The sequence below is a fragment of the Podarcis raffonei genome, chromosome 10, assembly GCF_027172205.1.
Source record: "Podarcis raffonei isolate rPodRaf1 chromosome 10, rPodRaf1.pri, whole genome shotgun sequence".
NCBI lineage: Eukaryota > Metazoa > Chordata > Lepidosauria > Squamata > Lacertidae > Podarcis > Podarcis raffonei.
This window is the reverse complement of record NC_070611.1, coordinates 43,222,414-43,248,664: the sequence shown is the minus strand read 5'-3', so window position 1 is coordinate 43,248,664 and position 26,251 is coordinate 43,222,414. Positions and strand designations below refer to the sequence as shown.

At 45.4% G+C, this 26,251-nt stretch overlaps 3 protein-coding genes and 1 long non-coding RNA gene across 11 annotated transcripts in view; 1 reads left to right on the top strand and 3 right to left on the bottom strand.

Annotated features, from left to right (window-relative positions):
• The window catches only part of CNOT4 (CCR4-NOT transcription complex subunit 4), a 53,803-nt gene extending 50,955 nt beyond the window's left edge, over positions 1 to 2,848 (bottom strand). For 4 of the 7 annotated variants that reach the window (XM_053404576.1, XM_053404577.1, XM_053404573.1 and 1 more), the window contains exon 1: positions 2,597 to 2,847. The gene's annotated coding sequence lies outside the window, so the exon portion shown is untranslated. Of the gene's footprint in view, positions 1 to 2,596 lie in introns of all 7 variants that reach the window. The other 3 variants (XM_053404572.1, XM_053404574.1, XM_053404575.1) reach the window with 1 other exon arrangement.
• A 6,630-nt stretch (positions 2,849 to 9,478) lies between these two features.
• Positions 9,479 to 12,051, bottom strand: LOC128422612 (uncharacterized). Its single transcript, XM_053406806.1, has 2 exons — positions 11,069 to 12,051; positions 9,479 to 10,189 (listed from the first exon to the last, which is right to left on the bottom strand). The coding sequence occupies exons 1-2, from the start codon at positions 11,978 to 11,980 to the stop codon at positions 10,151 to 10,153; spliced, it is 951 nt and encodes a 316-aa protein (XP_053262781.1). The 5' UTR covers positions 11,981 to 12,051; the 3' UTR covers positions 9,479 to 10,150.
• A 182-nt stretch (positions 12,052 to 12,233) lies between these two features.
• Positions 12,234 to 18,002, top strand: LOC128422615 (uncharacterized). Its single transcript, XR_008332540.1, has 2 exons — positions 12,234 to 13,175; positions 17,711 to 18,002. It is a non-coding gene; the product is annotated as an uncharacterized LOC128422615 (long non-coding RNA).
• On the bottom strand, positions 15,147 to 25,764 carry POLR3H (RNA polymerase III subunit H). Of its 2 annotated transcripts, none has more exons than XM_053406809.1 (7): positions 25,692 to 25,764; positions 23,054 to 23,187; positions 22,363 to 22,459; positions 19,816 to 19,902; positions 19,256 to 19,319; positions 16,997 to 17,204; positions 15,147 to 16,754 (listed from the first exon to the last, which is right to left on the bottom strand). In XM_053406809.1, exons 2-7 carry the CDS (start codon positions 23,162 to 23,164, stop codon positions 16,701 to 16,703), a joined length of 621 nt encoding a protein of 206 aa, XP_053262784.1. In that variant the 5' UTR covers positions 23,165 to 23,187; positions 25,692 to 25,764; the 3' UTR covers positions 15,147 to 16,700. The 2 variants fall into 2 exon arrangements, with proteins under 2 accessions (XP_053262784.1, XP_053262783.1); XM_053406808.1 differs by lacking the exon at positions 25,692 to 25,764 and adding an exon at positions 25,450 to 25,469.
• Between the last annotated feature and the right edge of the window lie 487 nt (positions 25,765 to 26,251).

Below are 26,251 nucleotides of genomic sequence, written 5' to 3'. Positions count from 1 at the left end.
ATGAGTTGAAGAGCATATATACATTCTGAAAAGATTTAATAATTAAGATATTCTTTTATTTTTCCATATAAACAATTGCTTCATTCCAGCAGGACATTACATATTTGCAAATGGAATGAAAATGGTCAATAAAACATCACCCTACAACTGAATTTGATTACCTTCTGCAGTAACTATGGATAGTAACTCAGACTTGTTCACACTGTGCAGTTCTACTGTTTATACATTACAGCACCTGCGTCAGAAGTAATTCTGGATGGGGCATACAAAATCTTTATGTAGTATATTTTGGATGTAACTTGTATTGTGATGCTCTGCATACATTCTTCGAATTACATTTTTAGGAGGCATATGCTTCAAGAGAAGTCTCACGTTATGCAACTTTCTAAGAAGTCAGTGATGACCTAAAGGATACATTGGTTATTTCACAATTATGACTGATGAGAAATGCAGAAGTTGTGTGTATTTATTCTTCTAACAAATTAGTCCAGTATGAATTGATTAGGCTCTCCCAAGACATATGGCTCAAAGATGCCAACTTAAACAACGTGATCCGATACCTTTTAGTGTGCAATACTTTCTCTTAAAGAAGCCAAGAATAATAATGAAAATATGCAGTTATAAATGCCTTGTTCCGGTCGTTGTGGCCCCTGTACCATACAGTGACAATTCTCTCTTAGAAGAAACTTTCATTTTTTTGGCAAGTCAAGAAAGTTGGTATACAAATAAAAATAGTTACATATGTCTAACTAAAATTTTTTTTCCTTCCAGTAGCACCTTAAAGACCAACTAAGTTAGTTCTTGGTATGAGCTTTCGTGTGCATGCACACTTCTTCAGATACTTCTTCAGATATATGTCTAACTGTCAAACATATCTAAACGGAAGCATGTGTTACTTCTGTTTGGGGGATTAGAAACTAAGAACTTCAGAATGATTTAAACCTGGTATAATGTGTTTGACTATCAAACCATATACAGTGGTACCTCGGGTTAAGTACTTAATTCGTTCCGGAGGTCTGTTCTTAACCTGAAACTGTTCTTAACCTGAAGCACCACTTTAGCTAATGGGGCCTCCTGCTGCTGCCGCACCGCTGGAGCACGATTTCTGTTCTCATCCTGAAGCACAATTTCTGGGTTAGCGGAGTCTGTAACCTGAAGCGTATGTAACCTGAAGCGTATGTAACCTGAGGCACCACTGTATGAAGTTACTTGAACAAACGATTTCCTAAAACTACAAGTTTTATGGGGACTGTGTGAATTTGTTGAACCACAATGAACAAGTACACCAGACATATTTAATAATTTGTTCCGTAACTTCTTTTATAGTTATAATTTCAAGGAATAAAAAGTCAGTCAATAATCATTTGCTCTTATTATTACTATCACCATGCTAACATGCCTACGGCCACAAAGGCAGTAGCTAATATGATCTGGATTTTTTTTTTTAAAAAAAAGGTAAACACAGACAGTATTACAGCATGTACATCACCACCACCTCAACCTAAACCAATTTATTAGAAGTCACAAGCAGAACTCTTAAGCCCTTAAGTAGTGAAAGGTATAGGAAGCCAATTACATGCCAATTTCTAGACCCCAGCTCCTGACTGCATTACTTCCTAGGCTTACATTACATACAATATATGTCCTACACTAGCATAGATTTTCCTCCTGAGAAACATGTTTACCTTTAGTACACAGGGTATAGAAATCTGTCAGGAATTACTACCCAAATAAAAAAGTATGTGTGGAGTGGCGGGGAGAGATACATGAAGGAACCATAACCTCACTTTGAACGAAGAAAGGAAATGCAGACCATGGAAGAGAAAGCGGTGAAAGGCCTTTAACCTTACTTAATCGGAGCATCCCACAAAACTGAAGGCATGAGGAACTGACTTCTGTATAACGGGAAAGCCGTACGGGAACGTAAGAGGAAAATTTTAAAAATCTAGGGAAATTCGAAATGCCCATCACAATAGGGCAAGAGGGGACACTTAACTGCCACCCACTACCAAACACACGTGCTGCTGCTGGAGAGCCTGGATACTCCCCTCCCCACCAACCACCACCTCTTTCAATACTGTGGATGGAAGGAAGGAGGAGAAACCTCCTCCTGCTCAGCACCTTATCAGACCCAAAACCTATGAGCGATAGGTCCCTCCTGAACACGCACACGCGAGAAGCGGCGGAGGGGTGGGGATGGGGATGCGAAGGAGGCGCTGCCCGAGAGCCCTCCGCCTCTCTTGACTCCCCAGCCCCCGCCCTGAGCAGCCACAGCGTGGCCTCCGCCTCGCTCGGAGCCCCCTCTCCATCCAGCTGGTCCCCGGCGCGAGCGGCCAGGCGCCGGCAACCCTTCGGACCACCCTTGCGCTCCTGAGGGAGGCGAGCCGGCCCTCGCCGCCGCAGGGGCAGGAGCCGCCCTGGCTGGCCCCAGCCCGCCTTCCCGCCCCTCCGGCCACAGGGAGCCCCGGCGCCGGCCCAGGGTCTGGAGCAGGCGCATGAGGGATGGCCGAGGCCTGCAGGCTCCCCGCGAAGCCTCCGCTCTCTCGTAGCTAGGCAGCCCCGGCTAGCGCTCCCCGAGCCCCGGCTGCTCACTCACCCGCCGCCTCGTCGTCCCTGCTCCACGGCGACCGGCTGTCTGGCGGCGGGGGCGGCGATACCCTCTCGCGCTCCCTTCCTCCCGCTCGCTCGCTCGGCTTCTGTAGCAGCGGGGAAGGGGTCCGGGCGGCTCCTCCGACGACCTTTATGTGAGAGACGGGTAATCTCCAGGCTCTGCGCGCTCCGCTGCCAGACCGGCCACCATCTTACATTAGGGAGAGACTGCTTGCCTGCCCCGGACGCTGCTCCCAAGGCGCATGCGCACGAGCCGCCGGCGAGGCGGGTGCGGAGGAAAGGAAAAAGGTAGGAGGCGACGCGACGAGAGAGAGAGCATGACGGGAGTTGTAGTCTTTACGGGCGGGGGAGGGAACTAGGGCAGCCGGCGAGCGTGTCCTTCCCTGGGTTCAAAAGGGGATGGGTTAGGCTGCTGACGAGGCGGTCACACCGTCGCCCAGGAAACAGTGATAGCTGTGGCATTTAAACCGGTTTTTTCCACATCAGTCAGAGGGACTGAGCTGGTTTAACGTCAGCTTGTGGTTCGTTTGAAATGCTCCCGGTTCGCTTATCCACCCCAGCCCGCTTCTTCCGGCACACATTCGTAGAGAGCGGGAGCCTGCATTTAAGAATCCCTCCCCTTTTCAAAAGGATGCAACAGATTCCGATCATTTGAAGCACGGCCAGAGAGGGGGTCACGGAGGGATGGGGTAGGCAGTGCCATGAAGATTCATGATTCGTCGACTCGGGTCGGCAAAAGCTTATATCACAACAAAACCTGGCACGGTAGCAAACAATATTCTTCGTTGTTCTGCTGTAACACTAACTCAGTTAACCCTCTGGGGATTTCCTAGCGGTAGTAATTCTTGTATGACACACAGATCCACCATTGAGACATGTTCTCATATGCACTAATTACTTAAAAATACGCACAGTACATTCAAGAGACGGGCTGTCACCCAGGCAGGGCCGTAGCTAGGGGGTGGTGAGGTGGGCCCCCGCCAGGGCTGGCGATTGAGGGGCGCAAAATCGGCTTAAAAATATGTCCCTAAATATAAATATTGGTTATTGCCTCATAATAAATGCTTTTAATCAGAGGGTGAATTGAATGGGTAGAGTGGGGGGTTGGGGTTGGAGGAGAGGCAGAAAGAAGAGCTAATTTGTCCGTGGCTAGGGGGCGCAATCTGGATGGTTCTGCCAGGGGCACAATATTACCTATCTACACCCAGGAGACGTTTTAACTGATATTGCTGTGCATTGCTCCCATTACAATATATTTACAGTACTGCTGATGGGGGCTGGGGCTACATAGCTGGTGTAGTCTGCATGGATGTAACTTGCAATTGTTTTACTTCAGGAGGCTTTCTGTGATGTATGGCTATTTTATTTTCGGTTTGTATTTATTGTTGCTAAACAGTATTAACTGTGACCAAAGGTAGATGCTCCTGGCGGTTTTTATAAGCACAATAATATTTGGCAGTCTGCTGTAGCCTAAGGAATTTTAACACAGTATAAAGGTAAAGGGACCCCTGACCGTTAGGTCCAGTTGTGGACAACTCTGGGGTTGTGGCGTTCATCTCGCTTTACTGGCCGAGGGAGCCGGCGTACAGCTTCCGGGTCATGTGGCCAGCATGACTAAGTGAACCAGAGCAGTGCACGGAAACTCCGTTTACCTTCCTGCCAGAGCAGTACCTATTTACCTACTTGCACTTTGACATACTTTTGAACTGCTAGGTTGGCAGGAGCTGGGACCAAGCAACGGGAGCTCACCCCGTCACGGGGATTCGAACCGCCAACCTTCTGATCAGCAGGCTCTGTGGTTTAGACCACAGCGCCACCCGCATCCCTTAACACAGTATAGTGACATCCTAAACATTAGGCTGCATGCCTTTAGCATATAATAAATTTCCCCTGTAATGGATCAGGTACATAGCTTAAGAGTATATTTTTGTCTGGATATATTTTTGTATTTTTTTTGACAAAGGAGCCTCTTGTGGTTGAGTGCCTTTTACCAGCTTCATTTGGTAATGAGAGAATCTGGCCACTGTAGTGTATGCAAAGCAGTCTATGTGGGTTGGACCTCGGGCCTGATGGATAACCTCCAAGATGGAACAGTTAGACTGCTAATGGGGACAGATAGCCAGCACCATATAAACCTTTGCTAAAATATATATACTAGTTTCCCATATGCTACCAAGCTGGGTTTAAGACTTGGTTCCAGGATATGTTAAGAATCACCTGAGTCCTTAGATCCCAACTCAATAATCCAAAGAAGCACTGTTGGTGGTCCCCTGTGTTATAAAGATCCAAATGACCAATTCTAAAAGTTTGGCATTTAGGGTCATTGGTCCCATGCAGTGGAATACGCTTCCAACAGAGATTTGGCAGGCATCCTCACATTTGACTTTCAGGCATCTCTTGAAGAACTTTTTATGCTGACACACTTATATAGCTGTTTAAACATTCTTGATTAGTCAGTCCTTTCAATTATTCTTTTGTATTGTTTTTATAGTGCACCATGTTTTCTTTTTTCTTGTATTATATTGTACACTGTCTTGATGTTTTCCGAAAGTTAGCAGTACAGTTGACTCTCAACGTATGTGGGGGTTATGTTCCAGGAATAGCGCAAAAAGTCAAAATTGCACATAGTCAAAAACACTCTCCCTGCACCTTTTCCAAGGCCACACACACTCTTTCAAGGCCGCTGAACACTCTCCCTGCACCTCCCAATTCCCTCCCAATGTGAGTGCAATGGTAGGTGGGATTGCCAATGGTTTTTTTCCTGGATGCCCACTCCTTTGTGGTTTTTTTCCCCAGTGAAGTGCGTAAAACTGAATTTGCACAAGACACAGCTCTGTATCATCCTTATCTCTCTGTATGCCAGGGTCCAACCCCGCCCCCGGGAGTTGTGTTGTGCAGCTGTCAGTATGCTCACTTGGGCATCAAAGAGGGAGGACCAAGGCAAGAGTTGCTGTCCAGTAGAATGGTAAGTGAAAATACAAATACATATGGAAAGTGCAAATAAAATACCGAAAGCTTATATGCAGGCATAGTGCATATAGGTATTCAGGGCAACATTCAAGAAGGTTGTCTTGTCACCAACATGACATCAAGCCAACATTGTTCCATTGAATTCAACCGGAGTAGGACAGAAAAGGTAAGTGTGAATAGGTTTTCTGCTTTCCAATTTTTGCAAAGAAGCGAGCACACAAATAGAATCAGACCTTTTACATATGTTATTGAAAGCAAGTCCCACATAACCGAATGAGACCTATTTCCTAGTAAGGGCATACATGCAGCAGTCTGTCTTACTGAAATAAACGGGATTGCTTCGAAGTAAACATGACTAGAACTGGGCGATCAAATTTACATCATAAGTCTTATACCTGTGTACTCTAAGGAAGCCTTACATGTTTTAATATGGCTTGATGCTAGATAAATGTACTTAAGTCTGCAACCTTAATGTGTTAAAATAGACAAGAGTGCACCTATCCTTTTGGGTGATTTTATGAGCAGACCTTCTGTTCTGCATAATTTCCTATTATATTTGATCATTCTGGTGGTAAAAGCATAAATTGTTTCTATGGAAAAATAATATTGTGAAAGTATTTAATGCATTTTAAAAGTATCTTAATGTGATTGTAGCAGCTGGTGGTTAACAGTAGTCAATTTCATGTGACCAGTTATTTCTCTGCAGAACAATAACCCAAGCTGTGCAGAATGATTGTAAACAAATGGTATTTTTTCACCTGTGTGTTACTATATTACACTGTATTGCTTTGCTTGCATCAGAAATCTACTAAGGAGGGATTGAAATTTTAGAACTATGGGTCTGATGGATGAATGATTTGAACAGGGCACCTTGGATTAACCATGTACACTGGCCAAAAGTCTGAATATAAATTTATAGCCTTAAAAGTTGTACCATCCAGTAGTGGTTTGCATACTGGTATAAAAGTGTATCTGGTACTACAAGGTCAATTCTCTTTTATTTCTATAAGGTAAAGGTAAAGAGACGCCTGACCATTAGGTCCAGTCATGACCGACTCTGGGGTTGCGGTGCTCATCTCGCTTTATTGGCCGAGGGAGCCGGCGTACAGCATGTGGCCAGCATGACTATGCCGCTTCTGGCGAACCAGAGCAGCACACGGAAACGCCGTTTACCTTCGTGCCAGAGCAGTACCTATTTATCTACTTGCACTTTGACGTGCTTTTGAACTGCTAGGTTGGCAGGAGCCAGGACCGAGCAACGGGAGTTCACCCCGTCGCGGCTGCCGACTTTCTGATCGGCAAGTCCTAGCCTCTGTGGTTTAACCAGACTATGCTCCTGATCTTTCTGCTTTATTTGGGCCAAGTGTAGTTTGTGGACCAGTTTCAAAGGCAGCCACCACAATAATCTAATTAGGTTACCAAAACTTGGATAATTGTTTCAAAGTTAGCTGTGTTCAGATATGGATGTGGTTGTTTTATAAAAGATGTTCTATGCCACAGAGGCCACCTATGAATCTAGTACATGGGTAGGCAAACTAAGGCCCGGGGGCCGGATCCGGCCCAATCACCTTCTAAATCCAGCCCACAGACGGTCCAGAAACCAGCATGTTTTTACATGAGTAGGATGTGTCCTTTTATTTAAAATGCATCTCTGGGTTATTTGTGGGGCATAGGAATTCATTCATCCCCCCCCCAAATATAGTCCGGCCTCCCACAAGGTCTGAGGGACAGCGGACTGGCCCCCTGCTGAAAAAGTTTGCTGACCCCTGATCTAGTAGCACCTCCAAATTATCTATCTGCTCCTTTTGTGGGCGGGTGGGGTGAGGCTTCATTCAAAACCTATTTGGGCCACTTAACTGGACAAATGAACTGCTCATAAGCAGTATTTCTGCCTTAGCTGGATTAGGTTTCAGTTTTGTTGTTGTTTAGTCGTTTAGTCGTGTCCGACTCTTCGTGACCCCATGGACCAGAGCACGCCAGGCACCTCTGTCCTCCACTACCTCCCGCAGTTTGGTCACACTCATGCTGGTAACCTCGAAAACACTATCCAACCATCTCGTCCTCTGTCGCCCCCTTCTCCTTGTGCCCTCCATCTTTCCCAGCATCAGTGTCTTCTCCAGGGAGTCTTCTCTTCTCATGAGGTGGCCAAAGTACTGGAGCCTCAGCTTCACGATCTGTCCTTCCAGTGAGCACTCAGGGCTGATTTCCTTCAGAATGGATGCGTTTGATCTTCTTGCAGTCCATGGGACTCTCAAGGTTTCAGTTTATTGTTCCTCATTCAGTCCATTATTAAGTTTAACTACTGGTTTAGAATATCTACTGGCTCACCTTAATTAGATGAGAGGTAACGTAAAGCTAGATGGTGGTACCTGAGCCCACATCCCCCTCAATGATTCTCATTCGTTTAACTTAGATCAGGGTTTCCCAAACTTGAGTCTCCAGCTGTTGTTAGACTACAACTCCCATCATCCCTAACTAGCAGGATCAGTGAGCAGAGATGTTGGGAACTGTAGTCCAAAAACAGCTGGAACTCAAGTTTGGAAAACCCTGAAAAGATTTTTAAAAGCATAGGAGATAAAATAGAGCCTTGTGGATCTCCACCTAAACCCTTTGACCCAATGATACTGTATTTCATTGGCAATTGTAATACATTGAGAACCACAGGGAGAAGCTTGGGAGGCTCCTGGAATATATTATTGAAGATTTTCCCTTGACAGACTACAGGATTCTTTAAATTCCTTTTGAATGAAGTAAGTGCAATGGCACTTGCCCACATTCTTCCTACTCTATCTTTGTCTTTTCCTCCCTCTGTAGTTTCCCCCACTGTTGTGGACTATAATTGCCTAGTGGGCAGAAATTTGTCAATTTTGCCTATGCAACTCTGTAAGGCAGCATATACATGAATATATAACGTATACCTTTGTATACTTATAACCATGTACAAATAGTACACAATAAAATATTAATTTTAGACACAGTGTAATAAATGGAGTATCCCTAAAGGTAAATGGTGCTTACAAGGTAGGAGAGGTTAAGGCTACAATCCTAAATATACTTACTAGGGCGCAGGCCTCATTTAGCGTATGGGACTACCACTACTGAGTAAAAAATATATCCAAAGGATCACCTTGCACAATAAAAAATTAAATATAAAATAAATTCTATTCACCACCAAACACTCCTGAGTGCTTATATCCCAACTATCCCAGCAATATGGGAGACGAGCATATTAATCATTCTGAACCAGAAGGCAGCTGGTCCACTGATTTTGTAATAGGTTGTCAATTCATACCCTTTTAGAGACACAAGTAGAACAATGTAAAGAAGAAAAAAGTGCTATAGATTTGCATTAATCTTGTTAAGCCAACATAATAAATAACTCACATGAGAAGGTATGAACACACAATGAGGTATATAAGGGAACTTTTTTTAAAAAAAGAAGTGTTGTCTAACCTCAGTGCTCAGTGTCAAGTAATCAGCTCAGTATATGAGCTGGCTTTCTTTATAGCAAATTTATGCTGCGGGGTGTAGGAAAGGCACTTTCCATAGCTCAGCATAAAACAACTATCCTTTTCACAAGTGACAGTGCCTGCCACTCCTTATTCTAAATACAACTGTGAACTGAATAAAGCTTCTTCCAAGCAACTGAATGTATCACATTAACATTTCCAGTGTTTGTAAATCAAACAACCAATACTGACCAGAAAATCCGTTTGATTTAAAATCTACTATCCCTTCAACTACACTTAGGTGGTACGCTGGAGAGTCACAGTGAAAGCCTATACATTTCTACTAGTAAGAGCCATTAGTTCCAGTGAGGCTCACTCCAGGTAAAATGTATATACTGGAACCCAGCCTGAAATATACTCGGAGTCGAGTGTGGATTTCATGCTCTTTATTCAGCTCATAGTAGTGAGGAATGAAAGTTCCCCCCAAAATGTCTGCTTTATATACATCATTTACACAATGGGTCCCACGTGATTGGCTAATTCCGGGATTCTCCTGTAGGCCAATCAGGTTGCGGATTCACTTCCACCTGGAGTTGGATTGGGTGGCTCCTGCGGACCAATCAGACTGCTGCATTCTGGATCCTATTGTTCTAGGACCAATCAGACAGCGCCGATTCTGTAGGGCGAGACGTCGCATGCTAGTACCACTGGCAGCCTCTCGCCGAAGTGTGCCAAGACCGAGTTTGAGACGAGCAAGTCCTTGACTGCCTGGAATGCGGCCTCCTGGTGCTGGCCCCACACCCAAGGGGCCCGCTTGTCCAGGAGTCTGTGTAGGGGCTCCGCTACCACCGCCTTGTGGGGAAGGAAGGAATGGTAAAAGTTCAGTAGTCCCAAGAAGGCCTGAAGTTCAGTCTTGCCTTTGGGCACTGGGGCGTCACAAATGGCCCGTACCTTGTCCCAAGTCGGGTGGACCCCTTCTGCGTCCACCATAAATCCCAGAAAGTCCGCCCGAGGCACTCCTAGTAGATACTTTTCTTGCTTCATCTTGAGACCCACCGTCTGGAAACGGTGCAGAACGGTGCGGAGGCAGTCCTCAAACTCCTCTGGCGTGGGCCCGGCAATCAACACATCATCGAAGAAGGGGGTGACGCCTGGAATCCCTTTAAGGAGAGAGTCCATTAGATTCTGGAATATGCCTGGTGCCACGCTGACACCGAATTGCAGCCGCTTTACCTTGAACGCTCCTCTGTGTGTCACAATTGTCTGTGCCTCTGCTGTGGCCTCATCCACAGGCAGCTGTTGATAGGCTTGGGCCAAGTCCAGTTTGCCAAAGAAATTTGACCCAGCCACGGTGGTGAGGACATGGCTGATCACTGGCACTGGGTATGCGTGGGCCGTGAGGGCCTTGTTTATGGTACATTTGTAGTCTGCACAGATGCGGACCAAGCCATTAGACTTGATGGGTGTGACGATTGGGGTTTTCCAGGGAGCATTAGGCACAGGCTCCAGCACTCCTTGCTCCACGAGCTGGTCCAATTCCTCGTCTATACGGGGTTTCAGGGCGAATGGGACCTGGCAGGCCTTGAGCCTCACAGGTCATACTGTGGGGTCAAGCTGTAGGGCAATGGGGGGGCCGTATACTGTCCCAATTTCCCATCAAAAACTCCCGGAAATTCCTTGCATATGGCGTCCACATCCACTTGTAAGCTAGTGTGGTTCACCCCGGTGACGGCTAGCCCCAGTGGTCCAAACCAATCCCAGTAAGCTAACGTAGGGCCCCTTGACCACAAGCAAGTCCAGTTGCCGCGTCTGCCCTGAAGGTCCCCACCCCCATTGTGGGAACCTCACATTTCTGGAGGTCCCGGAGGGTGAATGGGAACGGCCTGAGTTTGGGACCCCCACTAGGGCATAGTTTCCTTAAGGTCCTTGCCGAGATTATGGACAGAGTTAACCTGTGTCAAGCTCCATGCAGCACGGGCCCCCCTCTATCTGTATCTCTACATAAATTTTCTCTATGTTGGGTGGGGCAATTGGTATACCTGGCAGTCTGTTATCTCTGTCGAGTTGCCTTGGTGTGTTGGGCCCCGGGGCCTGGGGTTCTTGGATTGGTCATCTAATGCCTGGCGTCGGGTGGGCTGAGCCTGACACACCCGGGCAATGTGTCCCAATTTTCTGCACTGCCTGCACTCTGCGTTGCGGAAACGGCAGGTCTTCCTCTCGTGACTCTCCCCACAGCTTGTGCAGTTCACTCCTTCTCGTCGAGGCAGCTGTGGTCTTTGCGCTGCTTGAGTGCGCCGCTGTACTCGGTGCACCTCCTCCCTGTCGGATCCTGAGTCTTTGGCAAGGTCTTTGTGGTGGACCCTCAGCCGGGATGGCAGGCTTGGCCGTGTCTCTTGCGTCGACCTCTCGGCAGCTTCCGTTGCCAGGGCCTCCTCCAGCGCAACCTGGAACGTTAGGTCCTTCTTGGCGTAGAGGCGTCGTTGCAGCTTCTCATCCTTCAGGCCACCGACAAGGCGGTCACGAAGCATGTTCTCCAACTCTGAGAAGTTGCAGAACTGGGCAGCTTGATGGAGGGAGGTCACAAACCCAGTTATGGTTTCCCCAGGGGCTTGCCGCTTTGCGTAGAAGGCATTTCGAAGAGCTACCACCGAGGGCTCTATCTCTCTGTCAATCCCTGTACGGGCCACCACCAAGGGCTGTGGTGAGAAGTGCCCCTTCAGCCGTTCCATTATTGTTTTGTAAGGAACAGTAGCGACGTCTTCAGGCGCAAGGAGAGCCTGGGCAATTTCGAACGTCTCCTCTCCGCAGACACTGAAGAATATTGCTCTCTTCTTGGCGTCTTCTTCATTGGTGACCCCTTTGGCTTCTAGGAGCAAGGTGAAATGGGAGGCGTACGCTTCCCAGTCTCCGGATGCTGGGTTGAACGGCGAGAAGTTGCTTTTGGTTGCCATTCTGAGTTCCTTGGGTCCCGGAGCTGAAGCATGAATACATGGTGCAAGGCAGCAGTGTGGCAGGTGGCGGTGTTGTGGTGCTCTGTGTGGCAGTCAGCTCAGCGGGATACCGCCTTTGTCACCAGTGAAATATACTCGGAGTTGAGTGTGGATTTCATGCTCTTTATTCAGCTCATAGTAGTGAGAAACAAAAGTTCCCTCGAAATGTCTGCTTTATATACATTCTTTACACAATGGGTCCCACGTGATTGGCTAATTCCGGGATTCTCCTGTAGGCCAATCAGGTTGCGGATTCACTTCCATCTGGAGTTGGATTGGGTGGCTCCTGCGGACCAATCAGACTGCTGCATTCTGAATCCTATTGTTCTAGGACCAATCAGACTGCTGCAATTTGGATCCTATTCAACTCAGTACACAACACAGCCTTACAGTGTTATTCTAAAGTCTTATTCTTGAATACTTTTGAAACCTTCCCAAGCTACTTATTTTGGGCATGTGCTTGCCTTGCTATATTTAAGCAAAACCACGATTGCTAATTCCGCCCGAAAGGAACCTTGAAATCACACAGGGAATGGAGGCTGCAAAAGATGTTTATTTTTAAATTAAGATAAGTTAATTGAAGAGAACGGCTTTGCCAAATATACGCTCGACTCCCAGAACCGAACGAGTACACTTCATTCTTTCCCGCTACCCTCCACGAGGCAGGCTGGGACTACACTTCCCAGCGTTCATTGCTTCTGGGTCCTCACCTTCAGGATTAGCCAAGGCAGCCTTACCTGGTTGTCATTGCGTCTGAAGCATTACGTTAGCACAGATTACGACTTTGTTTTGCAGCATAACAAGAGGAATATCTTCTGTCGTCTGAGGGAGCCTTCTGAGAATCAGCAGCGGGGTCCCTCGAGCCTAAGAAAGTGACGCTTCTATCCCGGCGCTACACTGGGCGCCTCTGCTGCTCTGGGGGCCTCTCGTCGACGACGGCGCTTTAGGAAACGTCACGGTCGTTCCGGTTTTTCAAAATGGGCGCGGTGTCGGCGGCAGTTCGCGTCCTGGGAGCCGCTCCTGCCTATCGGGGGGCTCCGGTCTCCCTCACCTTTCCTTCGTAGGCTTGCTGGGCCGAGGCGCCCAAGAATTCTGCGATACTCCGAACCGGCCCTCGTTCGCATTCAAAATAAAATTTAAAACGAAGCCAAGCAAGGTATGTCAACACGGTCTCTTACCAAGACTTAAAATACGTTATTTGGGAGGCCAAGTATTATTACGGAGGCTCCAAGAACAGGAAACGCCTCGGCGAGGGAAGATTTCGAGCCACTTTATGTGCTGGAAACAAGCTTCTGGGATGCCAAGAACTCGCTCCGACAACAACGTTGGATAAACACGACTTGTTTCCAAGTGAGGGGTTGGGGGGAGCTGCAACCAGCTAAAAGGTTTCCGCCATATTTTAGTATAGTAGATCAAATGCTAGCAATTAAGTTTTTGATATGGGAGTTATTGCTCCCCCCTCACGTGCTCTGTGCAAATTGATGGGGGTTTTTAGACTAATGTGTTGTGGATTAGATGTTATGAGTGTTTGTTGTGAATTTTATGAGGCGCTTTAAATTCCAATTTTATTTGGTTGGTGTCTTTCAATTTTTAATCTAGGCCATCTTGGAATAGCATTACTCAAGATTTGTGGCAGATTTACTGAAACATTGACTGGTCAGAAAATGGCACACACACAAAGCTTATTTCTGCAGTCCTTTGAGCGGTGAATTTAACACTGCCTTTTACTTGGTTTATGCTTATTTTATAATTTTTGGATTACTTTGTTACTCTGCTGGATGCATTGAAGTCATCCTGGGAATTTTCCACATTGAAGCGTGTTATATACAATAAAGACTATGATTCTAATATTCTCTAAAGTTCACTTATGAATTTCAAATGTGTCCTTCCAACCATGTGGAATAAAAGCAGTACAATGCTGTACAATCAGTGCAGTGGGCCCAACCCTCAGCAGAGCTTAGACAATGCACTTCTTGAACTTCAACCACGTGACTCTCTGCTTCAGCAAGCATTTTAAAGCAGTGGTTGAGTTTATAATTTCTTATTTTTTAAATATGATTTTTTAAAATGTCATTGAATAGAAATTCTAATGATTAAACAATATATATTTTAAATAAAAAAATCATGTCTACTCAAAAGTCTGATTTCAGTGGTGCTAACTCCAACATAATTGGTTATTGGCTAAGAGCCTGAGTGTGTGTATTAATTAAGCTGGTTCAGATTCTATATTGAGTGAGTCACAATAGAAAAGCCTTTGCTTAATGGCAAGAAAGAACAAGTGGTTATTTCTGGGGAACTTCATTTAGGTGCTTAAAACTCTGTATTAAATTGGTTGATGTGTCATGTGTAGCAGGAACCCCCCCACCCCAATCATTCTGTTTGTACAAACTTCACACACACACACACTACATACGCCACATTTCTGTTATAAATTCATAGAAAATCAACCATACATCGGATTTGCACTGTTCCATTTTATTTTACTCCATATGACAAGAACTATCAAAGGGGGGTGGCTTGGTCCTGGTCAGCCATAATCCCTTCACCGTCTCAGCACATCCACAGGAGCCCTGCCCAGTTGCTATGCCAACCCTGATGATCCCAGACAGAAGACAATCTAGATCACAAAGAAGTTGCATATGGGAGTGGATTCAGCATGGACTGAAACAAAGGACAATGATCAGATCTTCCCTCTGGGGGCAGGAAACTGCAAACTCCCCTTTGTCTCCTGGAAGTGACTCATGGGGAGGGAGGAAAGGAGGAACTAGCCAGGTGACAAGACACTCAGGTTACCACCAACTCCTCCCTCAACCCCTCCTTTCTGTAATGTATGCATGATGTTTCTGGGGGTGGGCTTGACCTAGAGGAGGGGAATTTCAAAAAGTTTTTATAAGACCTTGCACACTATTTTTCTGGGTCTTTCCTCTCTCTTGCAAGTGAGGGGAACACCCTGTTGCAACAGTTCAATAAAGGCCAAGCCTACAGGCTGCTGTTTTGCTCCCAAGTTATCCTGGTTGGTGTCTTTACTTTTTGTCCAAGGGAGCCCTCGGATTTTTCCGGCATCACATGTCACCATCACACAAAACTGTAAATTCTTTTAGGCAGCACTATACAATAAAATAGAAGATTTAAACCAGTGCAAAGTTTATTGGAACTTCAGGTACCTCCATTTCAGGAGGCTTTCATTGAAAAGCAGTCAAAAACCTGCATTGCCACTTCTCTGGCTGTATAGTTAACTCATATATCCTTTATAACCAAAGCTGCTGTTCCAGCCATTATACACTAGCAATATTTATTAGAAAAACACTGGCTCTGCAGTAATCACCTCGCATAGGAACATCAGAAGCAGATGTCCTGCACGACCCTCAGTGGGTTACAGCAGCATTAAAACCTCCAATCAAGGCCTTGAAGCAGGAACAGCCAAGGCAGAGCGGCTTCACCGGTGCACTTGTAAGCCAAATATATTGCCATCAAAAAGCAGGCTCTATTCAAGTATGTTACCATAGAAGACATGTACGTCAAAAGCCCTTCTTAAAATGAAGAGCTATATTTATTACCTGATGCTCTGGTAGTCCTAGCTTTGCTTTTCTCATTAGTGGTCCACATGTATAGTCCTATGATGCCGTAGGAATGTTTTTATTGTGTATTGTAATTGTGTCTTTGTGTGCCTTTTGCACTGCTGCCCAATGTTCTATATTTTCCACTACAATGCAGTCAAAGACCAAAAACTGAATGGCCATTGTCTATGTTTGCACTCCTATTCAACACCCAAGGAAGAATTATCTACTTCAAGATGTGAATATCTGCCTCCTTATACAGAAAGTCAACAAAAGTTGTTGAGTTTCGAGATGTCATTCACATCTACAGCAACTTGCATTAGAATTTTGTTATGTAGAGGAAAAAAGGCTATAATCCATCTACATTTCTAAGCTAAAAACAAACTCAAACCACATGTTTTCATGGAAGACAGCAAGATTAAGAAGAGCAGCTAACAAGGTTTGTTTGCTCTCTAAACACTGCAGACTTACTAACCCCGTTATTAGAGTGTTCTGCAAGTACAGTGGCTCACTGAATTTGCCAGGGTTAAGCAAATAGTTCCAAGATATTCAGGAGGACCCACTGGAGGCAGTCTGATGGCTATATAGATTCGATTCTTACCCTTGCCCTAGTCTTCCTTATCAGTATGTGACCTTTAAAAGCCAGGGCATGAATTTCCTCCACTGTCAGAAACACATCCATCCAAATGGGGAAAAGGAACAAGAGGGATTCAGTAAAATGACTGCAAGCTTTCATAACACCATTCCTCTCCACCTCTCAAATCACTACTGGTTTCTTCTAGACTGAAGTTCTTCAAAGTTTCTTCTTGCATCTGCTTTAAACACAAGGTCTGTCTCAAATTTCTTCTAGGGTAGCAGATTCTTCTTAGGTTCTTGTACCCAGTTCTGCTAGGTATAGAAAGATCAGAACCACCAGTTTGTTGACAGGGCCATGGTATGCAAATATTCTGTGTTGATGACATCACACTGCATGTTCCCACTCATCATCTACTTCAAAACTAGGGTAAAGTAGAAATAGAAACACAGTGTTTCCATTCTGCAGTTGCTTTCTAAGGAGAGAAAAATGCACACACTGGCTTTTCCAATCTGGTAAATGCCCATCTTGTAGAAGTCTCTCCCTTTGGCTAACTGTTTGTCCACCAGGATAGGAGACCCAGACCAGGTTCACTGATAGATCCCTGCACAGAGAAAGAATATATGTTAGAATTTAGCACATGAAAATCTGGATTATCCATTTAATCTGCAGTATTCTCTGAATTCTGAGTTTTTCATTCTGAGGTCACTTAGAAATCCTCACATATCCTTTCCTCACAACTATAAATAGTTAAAAGAATAAGGTCTACATCCTATGTGACTACTTTTAGGTAGTGAAAGGATATTTCAAAAGCCTATGTAGAAAGGAGTAGTGTTAAATAGTTACCACTAGTGTGTAGGGGGCTTCCTTCTTCTGCACCTCCTCTGTGGCACTAGAGGTGGAGGGCTCTGCAGAGCTTGGGCCTGTTGGGGATGTGTCAATGAAAGTTTCATCAACCACCCGGAAACGGATTTCCTCTCCTGTATCCATATACAGGTCATGGGCTCCTTCTTCGGTCTCATATTCCCAAACCCATACTTGTTCTGCTTCATCACTGGGCACATAGAGAGTTAAGGCAACAGTGCGATAAGAAGGCATAGAAGTTCAAATTCAAGTATGAAATCCCTTTTCTGAGATTGGCTCTCACAGCTTTTTAACTAAATACAGTACAAGTAAAATAAGCATGGTAAATTAGATCACTCTCTACAGCAATGGAAAATTTTCTGCTGCAAATTATCCTAAATGCATTCTGGAAAACGCATTTCACTGTCCCCTGTGCAAGGTTTTCTCACAGAACACAGACCATGCTAGATCTGCTAATAAATGTCTCTTGTGTTATGCAGCAAGAAAATTGAATTCAATCCAGCAACTAGCCACAGGTCTCAGGATGGAAACAAATAAGACATTTGACTTGGACTGCCGCATACCAAACCTTAACTGATCTCTTTCCTATTAATGCCCTTCATACCACTTCCCTCAACCCAACTAATCTTTGGGTTGTATCCAATGTGCAAGTAGAAGGCAGCTTTGTGCAATGGCTCTTTTTCTCTTCCCCAACAGTTTCCACAAAGCTTCCCTACAGAGTCTGGGGGCCCTGTCAAACATTGAAGCCTGCATCCATCCATGGCCACAGAGTTTGTGCCCTCGGAGGTTGCCCAAGATTAGGTGGACGAATCTTGTGCCCTGCAACCCTGACCTCTTACACCTGCAGCACCAGATAACACAGCTCACAATGTCTGATAATTCCTCTCTAAATAAGCTTGGGGGGGGGGCAGGGATGAGAGTAAATGAAAGATCCATTGTGAAAGTGTTGGATACACCCAGTTCAAAAATTATATGGATGCTTTCCTGAGCTGTGGAATAGTGACTTAATGTTAAGACACTCAGCTCTATCTGCTGATGGATGGCCACACCGACTCGGCCCCGAACACACTGACCAGATGCTTGGAAGCTGTGGCTGGATGGTTTCGTGGGAGCCGATTGAAACTAAATCCTTCGAAGACAGAGGTCCTATGGCTAGGTCGGGATGGCATGGGGATGAGGGACCAACTCCCTTCTCTTGCGGGGGCCCAATTAGTGCCATTGCCTTCCATTAAGAGTTTGGGTGTAATCCTTGACGCCTCCCTTTCCATGGAGGCGCAAGTTACAGCAACAGCCAAGGGGACATTTTTCCACCTTTGCCGCATCAAGCAGTTGGTCCCTTACCTTTCCCGCCCTGACCTGGCCACAGTGATCCATGCGACGGTCATCTCCAGGCTTGACTACTGTAATTTGCTCTTCGCGGGGCTGCCCTTGAAGCTGTCCCAGAAACTCCAGCGGGTACAGAATGCTGCAGCGAGGCTCCTCACGGGGTCTCTGCCATGGGAGCATATTCACCCAGTGCTTTTCAAGCTCCACTGGCTCCCGGTGGAATACAGGGTCAGATTTAAGGTGCTGCTTTTGACCTTTAAAGCCCTTCACGGCCTAGGACCCTCATACCTATGGGACCGCCTCTCCTGGTATGCCCCACGGAGAGCCTCAAGGTCCATAAATAACAACACCCTTGTGGTCCCAGGCCCTAAGGAAGTTACGATTGGCTTCAACCAAAGCCAGGGCCTTTTCAACTCTGGCTCCGGCCTGGTGGAACGCTCTGCCTCATGAGACCAGAGCCCTGCAGGATCTGATTTCTTTCTGCAGGGCCTGTAAGACAGAGTTGTTCCACCTGGCCTTTGGCTTGGAGCCAATTTGATTTCCTCCCTCCCTCTCTTTCTTTTTTCTTTTCCTTCTCCTCCTGCGATGAGGCTACATTTTAATATTTTAATGTTCCATTATTTTAATGTTGTATTTTATTTTTGTTTTTAACTTGTAATCATTCATCTTGTTTTTATTATTGCTTGTAAGCCGCTCTGAGCCCAGCCTTGGCTGGGGAGGGTGGGGTATAAATAAAAAATTATTATTATTATTATTATTAGTCTAGCATTAAATAACGGACAATCTACTGGAACGTTTTGTAACATACTCATAGGGGGTTTTGCATTAAGTAAAAACAGACTCCATCTGAAGGGAAGTAGCTTTCATATTATACATCTTTAGCTATCCAGCATCATGGAGCTGTTTAGAGGATACAACTTGGCAGGTTGCTGTAGGGATTCTGGAGGAATGATGATGTCATCAAAGAACCCAAGTGAAACTACAAAAAAAGAAGTTCAGATTAATAAAGAAGCAAGATGGATGCAATGTGACTCCTAGAATTTACGCTTTCCCCATGTCATCACCTAGTGGCATGTCCAATAAGGAATCTGAACCTATGTCCAGCATTCTTTCTGCTGTACTGTAAATTTAATAAATGCAGAATTGGAATATCCATCAGGGCAATAAAGGAGAACTTTAAGCCTCAAATATGTTTTTCCACCTTTCGTTCTATATTGACTTATTTTTACTTATTTATTTTTCAGAAAAGAAACTGAAGTTCAGTTCTTTTGGCAATGTATTGCTGCTACTAAGGAGTGATTCCAAACATCTTAACCATAGTAACTTCAAACTTTTTTAATAGAACAGTCTTTCTTTTGAGACATATCTACTGGTTATCTTGGTATAATATTTCATAATTCTAGACACCCACTGCAGTCCTACCCACAATATTCCTGTGATTATTTGGTGAATTACTAGTAAAAGTTAAAATTTACCCCGAACTCCTTCCAGACTGCAGCCTTTTATTACTCCAACCAAAATTTCATCCAGAAAGGGGTGAAACACAACATACCGAAAATGCACTGAAAAAGAAAAAAGCAACACAACATGCTGCTTGAACAAGTCACTATTCACTCCCTCCCTATGGACCGCTAAAATAACAATCCAATACAGTGGACACTTGGGTTGCGAACGTGATCCGTGCGGGAAGCACTTCCGCAACCCACAGTGTCGGGTCTGCACGGGTTGTGATTTGGCACTTCTGCGCATGCGCAGAAACCCGGAAGTAACCCATTCTGGTACTTCCAAATCCAAAATTGCGCAACCCAAAGCATCTGTAACCCGAGGTATGACTGTACTAGCATTTTGCTATTTACTAGTTTCTGAAAAAACTTGGATAAATAATGAATGGGCTGAGCAGGCTCAAATACCACCATACAGTGGTACTCCCATTTCAAGCCAAAACCTCCTAAGTTTCAGTGACTGTTCCTACAATCACCAAAGCAAGTGTGGCAAAATGTTTGTAGTTGTTGTTTAACAGAAGCATAAGGGTTTTGTCTCTTTAAATATAGGACATGACCTCCAATGGGAAGGTGTAAATGCTGTAGTAAATGCAGGGCAGAACCAAAAGACCCAAAACCATGATACAGTGGTACCTTGGGTTACATATGCTTCAGGTTACAGATTCTGCTAACCCAGAAATAGTGCTTCAGGTTAAGAACTTTGCTTCAGGATGAGAACAGAAATCGTGCTCCGGCGGCGCAGCAGCAGCAGCAGCAGGAGGCCCCATTAGCTAAAGTGGTGCTTCAGGTTAAGAACAGTTTCAGGTTAAGTACGGAGCTCCGGAACGAATTAAGTACTTAACCTGAGGTACCACAGTACTGGCAAAGCATGGGTGGGTGGAGTTGGCACTTGCTTCTGACCTTCTCTACTTGACAAAATCCAGTATCTTCACTCAGACATGCACACAGCTGGATGTACAAGTGGAGAAACACATGTTTAGGGGACTAAGAATTTCAAAGTCGCACATCATTAATTGCACCTCTCCGTCTTCCAAAAACTGTCTGAGAAATCCTAAGGAAAACTATGCTTTCAATCTATGCTTCTATGTCATTGCTCTAATGATGTGCATAGCATATCAGTCCAGTTTCTGGGCAGCTGTGTCAGCTTTTTGAGATTCTGCAAGCCTGGCAGACTGAAAATAGACTTGTTTTGATCGGTAACTAGAGCAAATAGGACAGTGCTGAGTGAACTGCAGCAGTAAGGGAAATGAAGATTAGAGTGGCCCTGTTTGCACCCAAGTGGTCTTTTAGATTTGTCTTGTCAGATATTAGATGTACAAGATAAATGAAGGTCAAGACACCAGCAGTTTCTAGAGTGAACAACTGAAATACACACTGGAAAAAGTCTGTCAGTACCTTTCATTTTCCGTAAGAAACTGATTAATAAAAAAATAGCAAAAAAGTCAAGGGAGAGGATAACAAGTGTCATTTATGCAGGAGCATAAAGGTACATATTATGCACATTGCAAGTAATATACTGTCACCATTCCATGACTGATAAATCCGTCAGCATTCTAAAGGAGAACATTGTGATAAATTGAGAATTTAAGACAGGGATCACCAACCTTTTCTGACCAATTGTCACATTTTGAATTTTGAGAGCCCTGTTGGCACTAGTTACAAAATGGCTGCCATGGAGGGACACGGAATAACACAACATGGCTGCCATGTGGTGCATGGGTAAAACACCCCCCGGCAGCCTCATGTTTACTATTGGAAATCAACTATGTCTTGCTAGACCTGATAGTTGAGACGCAGCTTTTAAAGGCACAGGAACCCTGCTTTTCCAAATGTGATTCCAAAAACAAAGCCTAAGCTGCATCCGGCACCCACTTACTTGGGATTGTCCCATTGTAAACTTGCTTCCAAAGTTGGCATATACACCGTGGTACTGCAAGCTATTTATATCATGATTTTTAATGTGTGCCTGCACATCAGATCCTACACAGGAGATATGTCTAAGCAATAGGCGTGACCAATAAAGTGACCACCTGTCAAAGTGGCTCATGGAGGGCTGGTCACTTCTGGATCTAGTCCTCCTGCTGAAGTTGCTCCCCAACCCTGCCATAGGTCAGCATATCATATTTCCATTTCTGCAGCCTAGATCATCAATATATAAACATGTAGAACAAGCCTACCTCCTTGAGAATATTAGCAACAGGTAAGAAAATGTGGTACTGCAGCATACCTAGTGTGTCACCACAACTCTCCTAAGGGATAGCAAGTTCTAAGGATTAAATGAAGTAAAAGGGACTTCTTCTGATTTCTGCCTATGAAGCAGTTCCCAAATGTATTTGCTACAGAAAGTATCTTTTGCTTTACCAGCAAAACGTAGATTCCCACATGAAGAAAATAGAGATCTTAAAGTACTGTAGTGCTGTCTACTCATGTTCATATTGCTTTAGGCACCTCTCAGATTTTGTGGTTGTCAACTCTCCTACCAATCCAAAGCGCTCATATTAAGAAGAATAAGAGGCAAACCTTTTGTATGTGATGCACCATCTCCTGGGAATATGTAGGAATCTTCCAGTTTTGTGATGTCGTAAAGGCAGATGCAGAGCCCAACATTATACACAACCTGTTTGGGGGTGGGGAAGACAAAATCCGGAGAGCAATAAATTCCAGCAACTAGAGGAAATGTGTTAAGCCTTCCTGAAACAATATGCCAGAGTTCATGCACAAGGAAAGCTGTGCAGATGAACCAAACTGGTGAACTGATTCAAAATAATTGTTTAGCAGAAAATTATTTATACGTGCCGGCCTCAACTGGCAAAAGCAGTAGGGAAAGATGAGATAATTAAGAAGAAATTTGAGTGTGTTTCCTAAACGGATGCCTCAGTTCTAGTTTCTACTTATTTTTTGCCTCCCATTTACTTTCCAGTCTTACACTACATTGCATCTCACTTGGATACTGAATTTAGATTGGTCAAAATCTGGTACTTTTTCCATAGGTGTGCAAACTACTGTGGCCACTGCAAATACACCAGTTAAGTTATGTGATTTTGCATCATGCCTAGTATTACATGTGACATTATACTCTTTATTAACACTAAGCCACAGAGGCTACTTTCAATCAACAAACTGGTCTGTTTCTAAAAATCTTCACATTTACAATAGTTGCCCATTAAAAAACTTTAGTCAGCCGTCATGGTCTACAACACTTAAGCTTTACCTTATTGGCTAACTTCTTATTCAACTCTTCAGTGATAGCATCATTAAGCTTCCTTTCAAACTGCCATGGAGGAATCCGCACAGTATCTGTCATCTCCACTAACACAAACATGGTGGCCAACAAGAGTAAAGTTCCTAAAAGAGGAAAAAAGAAGAGTCAGCAAGACAAATGTTCTTTTCTGCAATGATGATTGTGACAGCAGGTGGTGACAGGAGGGGGAAAGATGCTGAAGTTTCTGTGATGCTGGTGGATCTTGTTCCATTGACCTAATCTGGTGTACATTTCAATTCCTTGTAAAAATCAATGGTTATTAAAGAATTTTGTAACCATTCTGAGCAAGCTAATTTGATTATGAATTACTGTATATCACCAGATTTTACATTACCGTATTTTTCGCCCTATAGGACACACTTTTCCCCCTCCAAAAATGAAGGGGAAATCTGGGTGCATCCTATGGGGCGAATGCAGGCTTTCGCTGAAGCTTGGAGAGCGAGAGGGGTCAGTGTGCACCGACCCCTCTCGCTCTCCAGGCTTCAGGAAGACATCCGCAGCGTGGGGAGCCCTGTGGGGAACTCCCGCAGGGATGTCTAGGCTGCGGATAGCAGCCTGCTTCCCGGAGCGTCGGGCGCTCTGCTTTCAGGGCGCCTGGCGCTTCGGGAACACATCCGCAGCCTAGGCAGCCCTGCGGGAGTTCCCCGCAGGGCTCCCCACGCTGCGGATAGCAGCCTGCCGCCCGGCGCGCAGGGCACCCTGAAGCAGAGCGCCCTGCGCGCCGGACAGACATCCGCAGCGTGGGGAGCCCTGCAGGAGTTCCCCGCAGGGCTCCCCACGCTGCGGATAGCAGCCTGCCGCCCGGCGGGCAGGACGCCCTGAAGCAGAGCGCCCCGCGCGCCGGACAGACATCCGCAGCGTGGAGAGCCCTGCAGGAGTTCCCCGCAGGGCTCCCCACGCTGTGGATAGCAGCCTGCCACCTGGCGGGCGGGGCGCCCTGAAGCAGAGCGCTCACCTCGCCGGGTAGACATCGGCCAGCCCCACAAGCTCGGGGGACAGCAGGGAGGCGCAGCGCCGCCATCCCGCTGTTCCTCGACCTGGTTCGGTTTCCCCGACCTGCTTTTGGGGGGGAAATAAAGGGGAAAAAAATTCCTTTATTTCCCCCCAAAAAACCTAGGTGCGTCCTATGGGACGGAGCGTCCTATGGGACGAAAAATACGGTATTTATTTTTAACAGATTTTTTATTTGTCTATTTTCCAACCTTATTTGCTGGAAACTGTCTACAATCTGCAGTGTGCTGTGAAATATACTATTTATCGTAAAATAAACCATGTTTTGTTACTTTAAGATACTTAATACCATTTTCTTAACACATGAACTCAAAAGTGGTATATCAAACAATACTGTCATAATAGGCTAAAATACATTAAATTAAGCTGAGAATTAAAATGGCAAACACAGAACTAAGGCACATAAAAAGCTTTTCTAAAAAGTAAGATTTTTAAATATGCTCTAAATCTTATGAAGTATTCAAAAGCTCCTCAAGGAAGAGTTTCATATGACAGAACCAGAACAGATCTTGTGAATGATAACTTTGATCTTGATTTCATATCAGGATGTCTTTAAGATCAAAATTAAAGTAACCGCAATAAAAGCCCTGAAGCTAGTGCAGGGGAGGAAAAGAGGGAGTGTGCTGGTGTAAGGCTTGATCTTGGCTTAATGACCTATTTTATTATGCAGAATTGTTATGTCCAAACTGGCCCTTGGAATCTCTTAAGATGTAATGACCATCAATTTGGTAATAAAAACATATTTAGGTAAAAAAAGAAGAACCACCATGGATTTCTGAGGTTAAACATTGGCGTGTTCTGGGTATGCACTCCTATCTCACAGGCCCACACACCAAATTCAAGTGCATCTATTTTATTTGCCCTGCAACATGCTCAGTTCTAAAACCAGTATGTTTCCATGCTTGGAGTACTGGACTAGGACTGTGGAGCTCTAGGTTCAAATCCTCATTGAGACATAAAATTCACCAGGTAATCATGGGTTACCCATTCATTCTTAGCCTATCGCCTTCACAGTGTTGCTGCGAGGATAAGGGGTGGTGGGAAAGAGGGAAGGCCCATGTACGTTGACCTAAGTCAGATAACGAATATCTGACTACCGACTGAGCATCGTGCACGTTTGGTTTTCCATTTCGTTGCACAGCACTAATTTGCAGAGTACCAATCTCGCTGTCGGAAAGGTAGAAACATCTACGGCCTGAACCCATTTACTCTAAAATGCACCTTTTGCGCTACAAAAGTGTAATCTGCCCTAATTTTCTCATAAAATGAGATGAAGTGCTTAGCACATGAAAACGCTAAGCAGAAGAATGGTGTGCTTGAAGGCTAAGGCTTACACGATCATGTGCATGAGGAAGGGAGCCCACTGAACCATGTGCGTGGCCGGGAGAAGAGCCGTCCTGGCTCTCCAGATCCTCCTCCTCCTCCTCCCTTTCTTCCCCGCTGTCAGAGGGATCCCCGGCACCCGCTAGCGGGCCGAGGCCGACGGAGGAGCGGCGGCCGAGGCCTGAAGACTCCCCTGCAAGCCTCCGCTCGCTCGCAGCAGCCGAGCAGCCCTTGCCTTCGCGGCTCTACTCACCCGCCTCGCGATCGCGGCTCCACGGCGACCAGCTATCCGACGGCAGCGGCAAGGTCAGCGCTCCTTCTATCAGAAGACGCGACCTTACACAGAAGATCGGACACCGTCTCCGGTCCACGCGACGCAGACCTTTGCTAGAGGAAAATGCTGTTTTGCTTTTGCCCGACGGCGCTTTATTCCGAGCGCGCATGCGCAAGAGCCCATAGGGGGACGGGGAGGAAACAGGAAACCGCTAGAAGGCGCGTGATGGCGGGTGCAAGCTGCAAGTTTGTACTGTATAGGAAGCGTCCCCAGGTGCCGTCGCGCTTGTGAAGAGCCGCAGCCAGGATTTTTGTTGGGGGGCGAGCAGAACTTCAGTTAGCTATGTATTTTCATTGATTTGGAGAGTGGGCAGCTGCCCCTCCTTCTCTACGCCCATGGCCGTACTTATCCTATATATTTTGGCCGCTTTGAATTTTGTCGTTTGCTGGTTGTGTTTTGTACAGTATTGCTATTTAACTAAACGCGAAGCGCGCCGGTGTATACACAAATAGTTATAACGGACAAAAAACCCCACTTAT